At 36.7% G+C, this 11,328-nt stretch overlaps 4 protein-coding genes and 1 long non-coding RNA gene across 5 annotated transcripts; 3 read left to right on the top strand and 2 right to left on the bottom strand.

Moving 5' to 3' along the window:
• The first annotated feature begins 43 nt into the window (after positions 1-43).
• Positions 44-1,095, top strand: LOC124336738. Its single transcript, XR_006917161.1, has 2 exons — positions 44-349; positions 455-1,095. It is a non-coding gene; the product is annotated as an uncharacterized LOC124336738 (long non-coding RNA).
• LOC124336736 (DNA polymerase subunit gamma-1-like) lies at positions 999-5,679 on the bottom strand. Its single transcript, XM_046790521.1, is given in 11 exon segments — positions 999-1,377; positions 1,445-2,217; positions 2,282-2,490; positions 2,577-2,874; positions 2,941-3,228; positions 3,292-3,376; positions 3,450-3,865; positions 3,960-4,541; positions 4,608-5,051; positions 5,505-5,523; positions 5,525-5,679. Coding segments are annotated over 11 exon segments (3,621 nt in total). The 5' UTR covers positions 5,665-5,679; the 3' UTR covers positions 999-1,010.
• Positions 5,532-7,060, top strand: LOC124336731 (COP9 signalosome complex subunit 5-like). Its single transcript, XM_046790514.1, has 5 exons — positions 5,532-5,872; positions 5,933-6,167; positions 6,226-6,420; positions 6,481-6,678; positions 6,743-7,060. The coding sequence occupies exons 1-5, from the start codon at positions 5,733-5,735 to the stop codon at positions 6,998-7,000; spliced, it is 1,026 nt and encodes a 341-aa protein (XP_046646470.1). The 5' UTR covers positions 5,532-5,732; the 3' UTR covers positions 7,001-7,060.
• A 37-nt stretch (positions 7,061-7,097) lies between these two features.
• On the bottom strand, positions 7,098-8,833 carry LOC124336732 (transmembrane protein 65-like). Its single transcript, XM_046790515.1, has 5 exons — positions 8,422-8,833; positions 8,174-8,350; positions 8,050-8,103; positions 7,923-7,990; positions 7,098-7,717 (listed from the first exon to the last, which is right to left on the bottom strand). The coding sequence occupies exons 1-5, from the start codon at positions 8,498-8,500 to the stop codon at positions 7,403-7,405; spliced, it is 693 nt and encodes a 230-aa protein (XP_046646471.1). The 5' UTR covers positions 8,501-8,833; the 3' UTR covers positions 7,098-7,402.
• A 1,352-nt stretch (positions 8,834-10,185) lies between these two features.
• Positions 10,186-11,242, top strand: LOC124336734 (dynactin subunit 3-like). Its single transcript, XM_046790518.1, has 5 exons — positions 10,186-10,458; positions 10,518-10,602; positions 10,669-10,842; positions 10,898-11,016; positions 11,081-11,242. The coding sequence occupies exons 1-5, from the start codon at positions 10,366-10,368 to the stop codon at positions 11,141-11,143; spliced, it is 534 nt and encodes a 177-aa protein (XP_046646474.1). The 5' UTR covers positions 10,186-10,365; the 3' UTR covers positions 11,144-11,242.
• Positions 11,243-11,328: the final 86 nt, after the last annotated feature.

Raw genomic sequence — 11,328 nt, 5'->3', positions numbered from 1 at the left:
TTTGCGCATGGGTTTGCGTGAGAATATTTTTCCCTAGTTCTTTTTTTTTAAGAAAAACAACTAATTTCTCATTCCAATGCGAGTAGTTACTAGTAGTTAGGTATCAAGCTCAAACCCCTTTAACCGAATTTCAAATCAGAAAGCGCTATAATTTTGAAAAGAAACTTAATAAATTTTTAGAGGAATTTTAATTAAAAATTAGTGACAAGTTGAATCATTTTTGTTTTGATCTTGAATTCGGAAGACGTAATCACTGTATGTTCAGAGGAGTATTCTAATATTCTTGTGTTCAGTTTCTTGTTTTTTCAGGGGATGCTCTTCTGCATGATCCAATGGTAGGATCGGATAGGTGTGCGAATTTTCCTTATGTACTAGGTCTACATAATAATTCCAAAAGTGCACCGATATACACTGATAAGAACTAATAATAAATTCAAATATCGTTTTGCTCCAGATCAGCGTGTGTTCACTATGACAAATACGAATGACTAAACATAAGGAAAGCTTGGAGCGCTGAAAACGTCGAAGGTAAAGAATTAGAGCTTCTCCTTCAAAATAAAAATTTATCTTATTTCCTTTTAAATAATGTACATTTTAAAAAGCAATAATGAGTATAGCACACTAACTAATTTCCAGTCTTCATGACGGCTTAATTAAATAAACCAAAAAGCACAAGTTTATAAATGCGAAACTTACTTCATTAATAGTTGGTCTTTATCTTTGCTTGCTTAGAGGTAATGGGATTACAAATTTTGTAAAAAATATTACTGATTTTGAAAAAAAAAAAATTTAAATTGAATGGAGAACAATCAATTTACTGAGAATAACAATTTTATTACTTGATTTCAGTTTTCGAGTTGTTTATTACTTCAATTGTTAGAACAAGTATATCACGGAGAAAGCTTAGGCTTTTTTTAAATTATCAGCATTATTACGAATAACTCAAATTGGTACGTGAATTCCAATAAGCGATTTACACGAAGCAACTAAATTCTCTAGGAACATTAAGGCTAATTCAAAGGGGATTCTTTACTGCAATTTTTGGTTTTTGAATCGAGAGAACCACCAGTCTTTTCCAAAATTTGGTAAATGTCATAGCTGCAACCAAAATCTATGCCATATCCTTGTTTGAGGCCATAAGGGTTTGAGGGTGTTTGACAGTCCATGTTTGATTCTTTGCGTAATACCGTGTCTATATCCACTGACGAGAAGAAAGCAACGGCCTGAGGTAGATCATTCAAATTCATTTGATATGAAAACATGCACCGGGTCCAAAGGTTTGCGACTTGTAACGCTAATGCAGCACGGAATTTATCCTCTTCCTTAATTATGTACCGAACTTCATCGTGAATGCTTATTGAAAAACGGCCTTCAATTCTAAAAGAAAACAAGTTCAGTACTAAAGGAATTGAATAAAATTAAAAATGATAAAACAACTACTAACTTGTACACATCAACGAGGTATCGCATTGCCACAATCATCAAATGAAGATAGTCGACGGCGGAACTCTGGACTACCCAATTCACGCGACTCGTCATGAATTCGTTGCCAACATTTCGGGGTTCCAAGGCACGACTGATCCGGCAATGTAACACTGGAGTCTGCGGCGACTCCGACTGAGCAATTTCTTCCAGTTTGTTGAACATGTGTGATTCGGTTCCGCCAGCCCACATTCGCCGTTCAACTAATTCGTCTGTCGGCAAATTGGCGATCTTCTTCAGGCTGGGTTCCTTTCTTGCATTTTTTCGCATTTCACTTAATTGTTCTAGTGTTACCAACTCATCTTTATTTCCCGAAGCAGAGGCTAATTGCCGCCCATAATGACTTAATTTGAGGAGAGAATTACCCTTAGTCAATGAGTACATTTTGCGGGCTTTTTCTGTAGCTTCTTTTTCGGTTAACCGGTGATTGAACTGCATCAACAAGGTTCTTGCGAATCGTTCGCCAGCCCCATAAATTCTTCCATAATTCAAAATTTTGGCCTGATCTCTCGTAATTTCAACGGCTGTAGCGGTTCGGCTGTGCATGTCTGTCCCATCACTTTTTTTGCCCTGAAGAGTCATCCAGCCAAAAGCAGTTGAACCGTGTTGACCGGCGAAAAATGAGTCCCCAATTATAGATGCAATCCAAAGTTCTTGAGAATCAACATCCGCACCGACAAAGTTAAAGCCAGGAGGACATTGGATCATAGCCTTTAATTCTGATCCTATCCGATCCTAAACATCCAGAATACTTGAGAATTTTAAATTTTGTTTGAATATAAACAATAAAAAAAAATACCTTGTACGCATTTGAAGCTGTCAACCAGGTAGATTCAACTGCTCTTCGTGTGAGAGTGCCTGACGTTACGATCTGTGGTAGAATGGCCCCATACGTATTCAATGGGTCAAAATGTTCAGATTTGGTCACGTTGCGAGGAATTTGAGATTGTCGAAGCCACACAACCATTTGTGACATAATGCGATCGCGAGCGTTTCTCCAGTAGATGACTGGGATTCAAGAAGACAGAAAGAAAATATTAGACTATTATAAATCTATCTTATATCTATCTTATAATCTGTCGATTATAGCTTACTATTGCGGTTTAGTTTTAAAACATGTTCGGCAATGGAACTTGAAGTGGCTTTTAAAGTACCGTCTTCAATTTTGTTTAAGTAGTCTTTGGCAAGCGGATTTCCAACATTGTTGTCAACACCAGATTTATGCGGGAGTCGAAAAAACCAACAACCAGCCACACCAACGTCATAAGGGCCTATTCCTACGTGCCAAGCAGGTCGATCGGATGTCAAATAAGTGTGTTTCTCTTTTGATTTGTCAATCGCAGGATGAAGATTCGCTTGATCTGCGTCGTTGTTTAAACTTCTCCGAGTAGCCTATAAAAAGATGGGTGGTAAGTTTGGCGAGAAAAGGGTGAAGCTGGGAAAATAAAGTAAAATCACCTGCCACTGCATGGCCAAGTCAACAGGATCAGCAGTCAAATCCGTCATTTGTCTAAGCTTCAGCATGGCTTCTTCAGCGGTAATAATTCCTTTAGTCAAAACATTTTGGTCAGCAGGCCGAGGTGGGAATAGGGCTAATGCTTCTTTCAACGGAAAAGGAATCTCACACACATCTTCATCGATTCGAGACAAATTTAAAGGTCTCCCTGGAACAAGATAGCCCCAACCTAGTTCACGACTATGAAAAAGTGGATATCCGTCCCAGGTCAGTTTGAGTAGTTTGGGTACCTGGGTAAATGGGTAGTTGGGTTAAATATAATAAATAAATATAATGGGTACTTGGGTACTTACTACTTGGGCTGATGTTGACACTTCAGTTGGGCCGATCAAACCATCTTGAAGGCGATCGCATAAGGAGCTGTACCAATTTGGGTAACTACGGGATGAAAATAATGTGTTTTAGAAAAAGAAATAAAATACTAACATAAATGGAAAACTGAGATTAATACCCGGGCAAGAAAGAATTGCGTTTGAATAACAGTTCCTTGGTATTGAATAATTCTTGAAACTGACATTTTAGTTTTTGAATTTCAAGAATCTCATCGTCGTCATCTTCTTTATTTGTTTGATTTTCTGGTTCTCCATTATTTATGCTGGGTATAACAGCTGCGCTTTTTTTCTTTTTTGGCACCGACGTTTTTTTCACTTTCAGCGGTTTCGTTGACCAGTCAAGATCCCAAAGCCAGGGATCCTTTTCGTAGGATTTATCCGTCATCATATGGGATGCACGGTCAGCTTCTCGTTTCAAGCTCTGGGTTAATTCATTCTCTGAATCACGGTATGTATCTTCAGATTCTTGCAAATATCGTTGCCAATTGCGATTTACCGGTAGATACGATGTACTCATTTCCAACATCCCAGCCAACTAGAAAAATAAATTCAATAAACTTGAAGAGGAAAATTTATCTGAATAGAAAAAATAAATGCCAAAAATTTTATCTATGAAAAAAAAAACTTACCGTGACTGGGTGTGGGAATCGCTTCTGAAACTCGGGGAGAAGAACACAAAGTATTCGGTAAGTTGCTTGACAATCTCGTGCACAGTAAGTTACTAATTGCTGAAAATCGTCTTTAATATCTGTTAGAGAACCAGTTACAAAGATGTTTCGCTTCTCTTTATCTAAACCTAATCCTCCGCAATAAAGTTTGTGCACATCATTTAAACCGTTAAATGAGCTGACATTTTGCCACTCTAGAATTTCTTCCGTTTTTCTTGACTTGCCATTCCAGTACTGGGGATTTTTCAGAGAACGATCAATAGGGGTACCAGATTTTGCGGCAAGGAGCATGTTTCTTTGAAAACTCGTGATGCCACTGATCGCTATGTGCAAAGCCATCGTATCAAAAAATCGAACTTTGGTGCCATCGATGAAATACTGCTCTTTTATTCGCGAACGGTCATAACTTACATTATGTCCTATAACGATACGCTCTTTTTGATCTTTGAGAGGGAGACGGTCTTGTTCCGTTTTTGATTCCAAGTTGATCAAGTCCTTTAATTCATAAATACTTTCCATATCCTTCAAAATTGAACTTTGCACCTGTCAAGTAGGATAATAAAGCATTGATATAGGGTGAAAAACGTATTAAGAAAAATAAAAATAAACCTTATTTTCAGTAAACAGCTGATTACTACACCATGAGTACCAGTAGTTTTTTGAAACTGCAGTTGCAAGGGTTGGCAAATGGCCCTCTTTCACACAGACTTCCACATCAAAGACATATGCATCCTCTTCTGGAAAATGAACTAGATCCATCTCTCCATTTTGGTTGTATCTTGTCCATCCAGGTGCAAAGTTCCAGACTTGAGGGATGTCTGGAATGCAATGTGATGTCAAATCTAACAATTTATTACGGTAACTTCCACATTGTTTTTCAGCAATTTTTTCAAAGTGTTCTGCTATGTTTTTTCCTAATAAAGTTGGGAGCTTCAAATCAATATCTGGGAGTTTACTTGGTGATTTGCCATAAAGATGGTGAATTGATAAATGCTGCTGAATTTTTAACAGCGTTTCTTTAGATACAGAATTGTTGTTTTCTTTTTCGAATATCTGTCGATGGATAGATCTTGGTAACATTTGTATACCACACGGATTAATAGTAACACATTTGTTTGAAATAGATACTTCTTCTTTGCATTGGCTTTTTGTTGAAAAATGTATTCTATAATTATGAAGAATATTTAAACTAGATAATGAATATTTCCAAGGTATTTTCCTACGGTTATGTTTAATTTGCCACACTCGAAACGAAAGCATGTTTGGAAACAAGTTTGAATTTGTTTATCGGGCATCGGCAACTCCACGGTAAGAAATAGTAAAACGTGGGAAAAAGAGTAGATAGGGATTTAGTGGTGAGGCAATGGACAATGGACTAATGGAGTAGGAGAAGTCAGAAGTACTGAAGTAGCAGTCGTAGCAGACTAAGCAATCGCAGTCGTCCAATCCATCCCTGAAATCCTACGTTTTACTTTGTTCCTACCACCGCCGCGACCCGCATTTTACCTCTTCATTCTCCCAGCAGCTCCCAGTATGCCAAAGGCAAAACAAGACCCGTAGGTCGTAGTCTCGTAGACGACATCAACAGTCGATGAGATTTAGTTTCCGGCTGTACGTTTGGATTTGATATATTCAGCTCTGGTATACCTCGTTCGAATTTCCCCATTTGGACTTTAGAGTGTCTTTTGCAAAAAGAGGTTTCAAGTAAAATTGGTTGTGTGTTCCACATCCAAGATGAGTTCACAATCTAACATAGCCCTGAATAATTGGCTCATGGCTAATAATGTGGAAAATATTAGTTCAGTTGACGAAATTTATCGATATGATAGAAAGCAACAGCAAGACATGTTGGCTGCTAAACCATGGGATAAAGAGTAATATTATTTTTTATTTTGTATCAAGTCATGTTAACAACTTTACGTTTTATGTTCTAGCCCTCATTTCTTCAAAGAGATCCGTATATCAGCCTTGGCATTGTTGAAAATGGTTACTCATGCTCGGTCTGGAGGACATCTAGAAGTGATGGGATTGCTTTTGGGCAAAGTAGATGCAAACACAATGGTGGTAATGGATGCATTTGCCCTGCCAGTTGAAGGCACAGAAACCAGAGTAAATGCTCAGTCACAGGCTTATGAATACATGACTGCTTACATAGAATCAGCTAAACAGGCAAGTACATTTGCTCTTGATCACATTTTTAAGTAACTAATTGGAATATGAGTATTAGGTTAATCGTCTTGAAAATGCCATTGGATGGTACCATTCACACCCTGGATATGGATGCTGGCTATCAGGAATTGATGTTTCTACCCAGATGCTTAACCAAAATTTCCAGGAACCCTTTGTTGCTATTGTGGTAGATCCTGTTCGTACTATTTCAGCTGGCAAGGTGTGTCTTGGTGCCTTCCGTACATACCCTAAGGTGAACAGATATATTTTTCTATCAAGCGTACAGAGTAGTTTACTTTTTATTTTTCCTTAGGGTTACAAACCCCCAAATGAAGAGCCAAGTGAGTATCAAACCATCCCACTCAATAAGGTTGAAGATTTTGGTGTCCACTGCAAGCAGTACTATGCCCTTGAGGTTTCTTACTTTAAATCAGCTCTGGATCGCCGTCTATTAGACTCATTATGGAATAAGTACTGGGTCAGCACATTGAGTTCTTCATCTCTCACCACAGTAAGGACAAATATTCAAAGCGTTATATCATGTTATAAAAAGTATTAATATCTCTTTTTATTAGAATGCTGATTATACAACAGGTCAAGTATCGGACCTTTCGGAAAAACTTGAGCAAGCTGAAAACTCTCTAGGACGGGCGGCTCTAGTCGGAAGCGGCGTTGGTGTGAGTGGCTCCAGCATTGAGGATAGAAGATCGGAAGATAGGCTAGCTAAAGCAGCTCGTGATGCTACAAAAACTTCCATTGAAGCTCTTCATGGTTTGCTGGCTCAAGTAATTAAAGATCGTCTGTTCAACCAAGTGCGTTCAAGGCCTGCGTGAACCATCTCGTTTTTCTAAATATCCTCTGAGAATCCTTAATAATAAACTGGCTTATGCATACCATTTTGTTTGTGTTTTCTGTGAATGAGTTACCAAGTGTTAGAATATATTGTATTGAACATGTAAAATTCTTTGGCTATATCTCTAATAATGGGGTCAAGATTGAACAGCAATTGTGGGCAATATAAATAATTGTTATGTGAAGAATCTCCACGTTAGTTCATCGGAATGCTCAAAAATGTGCAAAACAAAAAGAATCGAACATTAAAGTTGCCAAGTCGCAGTAGGATCCATTGCCATTGCGCGGCAAAATGTCATTTTTATGAGTTTAAAGTTTAAATAATTATTTTTGGTTCACGTATTTGTAAGGTTATAAGACTAATAATATATCGGACATGCCAATCACAAATGAGATGAAGGGTCCTTTGAATGCCGTTTGCTGTCAGATGTAGGTAAAAATAAAAGTGGTACCATTCCAAGCACACATCCTATAGCAACACCAATAGCACGTCCGATATTAATGGCCCAAGTAGTTGATCGAAAAGCATATTGCCGAGGCTCGAGATCGGGTTGAGGAATTCCTAGTTTTTGAGAAAAAGACTCGACGAACTGAGCAGATCCTACTCCAGCAACATCAGATATTGCATTTCCTATTCCAGCTGCTGCCATAGTAGAAATACCAAACATACTTCCAATTGTTAAATCTATGTAGTCACCCTGATAAAGTGAAATATAATATTATGTTAAAAATGTTTTAATCACATTCAATAACGGAAATAGAGGCCGTCCATAATGAAACCACGCCTACAGGAGCGCGGCAAGTAAGAGAAATTTTTATGAGGGAAATTTAGAGGGTGTCAGAAATCGCGTGAATTAACGTATTTTATGGAAGGCCTCATTTAATCCACTTTGAAAAACCTACGGCAATAATCATGATAAAATTGTCCAAAAATCCAAACCCAATGAAAGGAAGGGAATAATGTATTCCAACTGAAATCAAGAATGGACCATTAAGTAAAATTGCAATATAAATAATATTTCTAGTTTACCATGGAAGAGCTGTGATGTTCTCAGAGAAGGAGGTGGTGAATTGTCTGAAGACACTGTCAATAATAATGTAAGTGCATCACTTCAACAACAAAAAAAAATTTCTTTAAGTAATTTGTTTTTTACTTTGTGTTTGCTTTAATAAAGTAGAAAGAAGGGAATTTTGTTGTGCTGGTGATAGATTTGCAACCCATTTTTCAAAATTTACTGTGGGTTTTGGTTGAGCAAAATCTGTTTTAGAAGGTTCTGTTTGAATTTTTTTGGTACCTAAAATCTTGCAGAAATTCAGATGGCATTTTCCCCCTAAAAACCAATAATAAAACATATTTTCACAGCAAACATGGAATAAATTTATAATAATTCTAAAAATCTACCATTAAGCAATAAGTTGGATGAAGTGAAAAAGGAGACATTCCTCTTGGAAATACAATTCAAAATTGGTGAATGAAACATTCTGTTTACTAGGGTATTTTTTCTAAAAGGTAAAGTTTTACACTACGACGAATTAATCAAGTGGGTCCAGGAAAATTAAGTTTCAAGTGATCGGTAAGTTGAGAAAATCAAAATGCCTGTGCTGACTCAAAAGCAATACCATGAACACGGTAAAAAAACGCGAATAAATACGAATTTTTATGTATTATGACGTCAATGAAGTGCGTGATTGCCACACCAAAAGGACCAACTATGAAATGAAATTGTTCGTGATGTTTTCGCACGATCAATATAACAAAACAAACAAAACGGCAGACGGCACCTCGATCTTCCTTTTGATGCAGTGTTCTTCTATGCCACCATAGGCCCAATGGCGCTGTCTGTGGAAATAGTTCCAACGAGTTCCAAACCTTCTACCTAGTACCTTTCTTGGCTGCTTTCTTACTCAGCATAAAAATGTTTGTTTTGTTTTTCTAAAGAGAGAATTCCATTTTTAATGTAATCAGAAATCACCGATGGTCCACTCGAGGGTTTTAATTCCATCCAAAAAATTCTAAAAATGTTTAAAGAAAATGAAGCGTTGCTGTTTGAGGTAACTCAGGCTTTGCGGCGGGACATTCCTGACACACTCACTTGCATCTGTGTTGTTCATTACTGATTCTCGCATAATTCATAAATGTTTCGGTGACGAAAACGAATTCTTTATATCGAAATTAACATAAATCAGTGTAGCACCAAAACAATGTTAACCAATAAATGCGGTCTAAAATAAGTTATAACTTATAAGTTTATAAGGATTTACGACGTTCAGACCGGGCCCTTCAGGCCAGTTCCTTTCAGGCCAGTACTGGGAACCCTTCGGGCCAGCCGGGGCCAGCCAACAAAACAAACACTGATTTAGGTACTTGCCTGAACGTCGGTCACCCGCTTATAACCCTAAACGACTGCGAAAGCGTGTGAATATTATTTTCCCGATCTTGCACTTTTATCATAAATTTGTTGGCTTTCGAGCAAAGCCAAGTAATAGCGCTATACTGTCGAGTTTAGATCGAGAAGTTAGATAATTTCAAATAGCGTTACGCATCCCATGTGCTATTTAACCCTTTTCTTTTTAAAATTTATGTCATGAATTTTTATTAGAGGGCCGGTAGCTTCAGAAAAACGAGCTTCTGGGATTGTGCAGGAGCTACATGATTATGCAGTTAACGCCTAAATCATAGATAAAGACCAGTTGTGAGCGGTCTTTATCTATCCCTTAAGGACTTAATGGTATTACAACAAACAATATAAAGTTCTTAAGTTCAGCTTATTCCAGTGCGAACATTGAAAAAAAAAATATATATATATATTTAAAATTTTTTTGCGGGTTTAACTTAATCACCGTCCACCGTGGTAGAAAGTGACAAAATGTTCACAAGACGTCCTAAATTTAAATGCAATACCGTTTCAGAAAATGACTAGCAGGTGGCGTAAAAATCGCCTAAGGATATAAAAATATTACACGCACCGTGTAACCCTGAATTAAATTTAAATGAAAAGCAATTAAATATCTAAAGATTAAAAAAAAATAATTATTAATCACGATATTTGGTCAATGTACAAATCTTTGTTAGAATTTTCCTTTTGCGTAACCACAGTAAGCATAACACACAGCGTTGCATTCTATTATTATTTTTTTGATTTTAATTACTTTTTCCTAACAGTGAGCGCAGTGAGTCAGTGACAGCTGCACACAGCTCATCTCATAGAGCCGAGAGCCTACACCGGATAACTATATTACACCTTTCATTATTTTTAATTTCAACAGCGGCATTCAGAGAATTAGGCATATTTCACATTTAGTGATCCCCCAAAATCTCGAAAGTTTTGATTCAAGTTTTTACAAGATGAGTTCTGAACTGGACGCTGTTGAAGAACGACTTAAACGATTAGAAAAATATGTACTGGGGGAAGATGTCCATCGACAAGATGATGAACAGGTTTTACGAAATTCACATTTTTATGGACTATTATTATTACTGAGCAACTCTTATTTAAGTTGATAGATACAATGCTGGCTGTTTCACGAAAATTGGCTAGTGTTGTTTCAAAAAATGAAAAAGTATCTTCTGCTCTGAAAAGAGGTAAGATGAAAACTTTAAAAAAAAAATGTTTTTCATGGATAACAATGTCAGTTAACATGTCTATAGCTGATGAAGTCAAGAAATATGCAGATCCTTTATATGCTGAATCTGATGGTTTTATGCCTGAAGCTGTGAAGCTTCAGCTCCTACTATCTAAGGAAGAGGATATGAAAGAAGCCCTCAACCACTTTCAAAAGATGAATTTGTTAAAACCCGTTCTTGATAGTCAAGCGATACAAAGTATTAGCAGCAAGATGAAAATGAAAATGATTTTATAACATATTTTAATTAATAGATGTGCCTCAACTAGAAAGTCAACTTTACAAAATTTCTTTGCTACAAGAAAGTCAAGAGAAAAAAGTGTCTAACCTATCAGATGATACCTATGCATTGATTAAGAACTATAGTAATTTTGTAAGTCTTCAGTTTTAAAATTGTAGTTACTGTAATATTAATAATTTCTTTTGAATATTTACAGGTTAACGATGTTTCACAAAAGTTAGCTGAGGTTGAAAAATCAACAAGCAAAACAGAAAAGTAGCACATATGATTTTCAAGTGTTTGTAATCAATTGTGCGGATGAATCTTCAAACCCCAACCGCTTTTGCTAAGCAATTCTATACATTATTATTACTTATTACTTTGTCTATTATTACCTTCATTCCTTGTACATTGAGAATATTACATACAAAAAATTCATAGCTCTAAATAGTAAATATCACCTGG

Source organism: Daphnia pulicaria, chromosome 4 (assembly GCF_021234035.1).
Source record: "Daphnia pulicaria isolate SC F1-1A chromosome 4, SC_F0-13Bv2, whole genome shotgun sequence".
Lineage (NCBI taxonomy): Eukaryota > Metazoa > Arthropoda > Branchiopoda > Diplostraca > Daphniidae > Daphnia > Daphnia pulicaria.
Note: the sequence above shows the minus strand (reverse complement) of the source record. Positions and strands in the feature narration are given on the sequence as shown.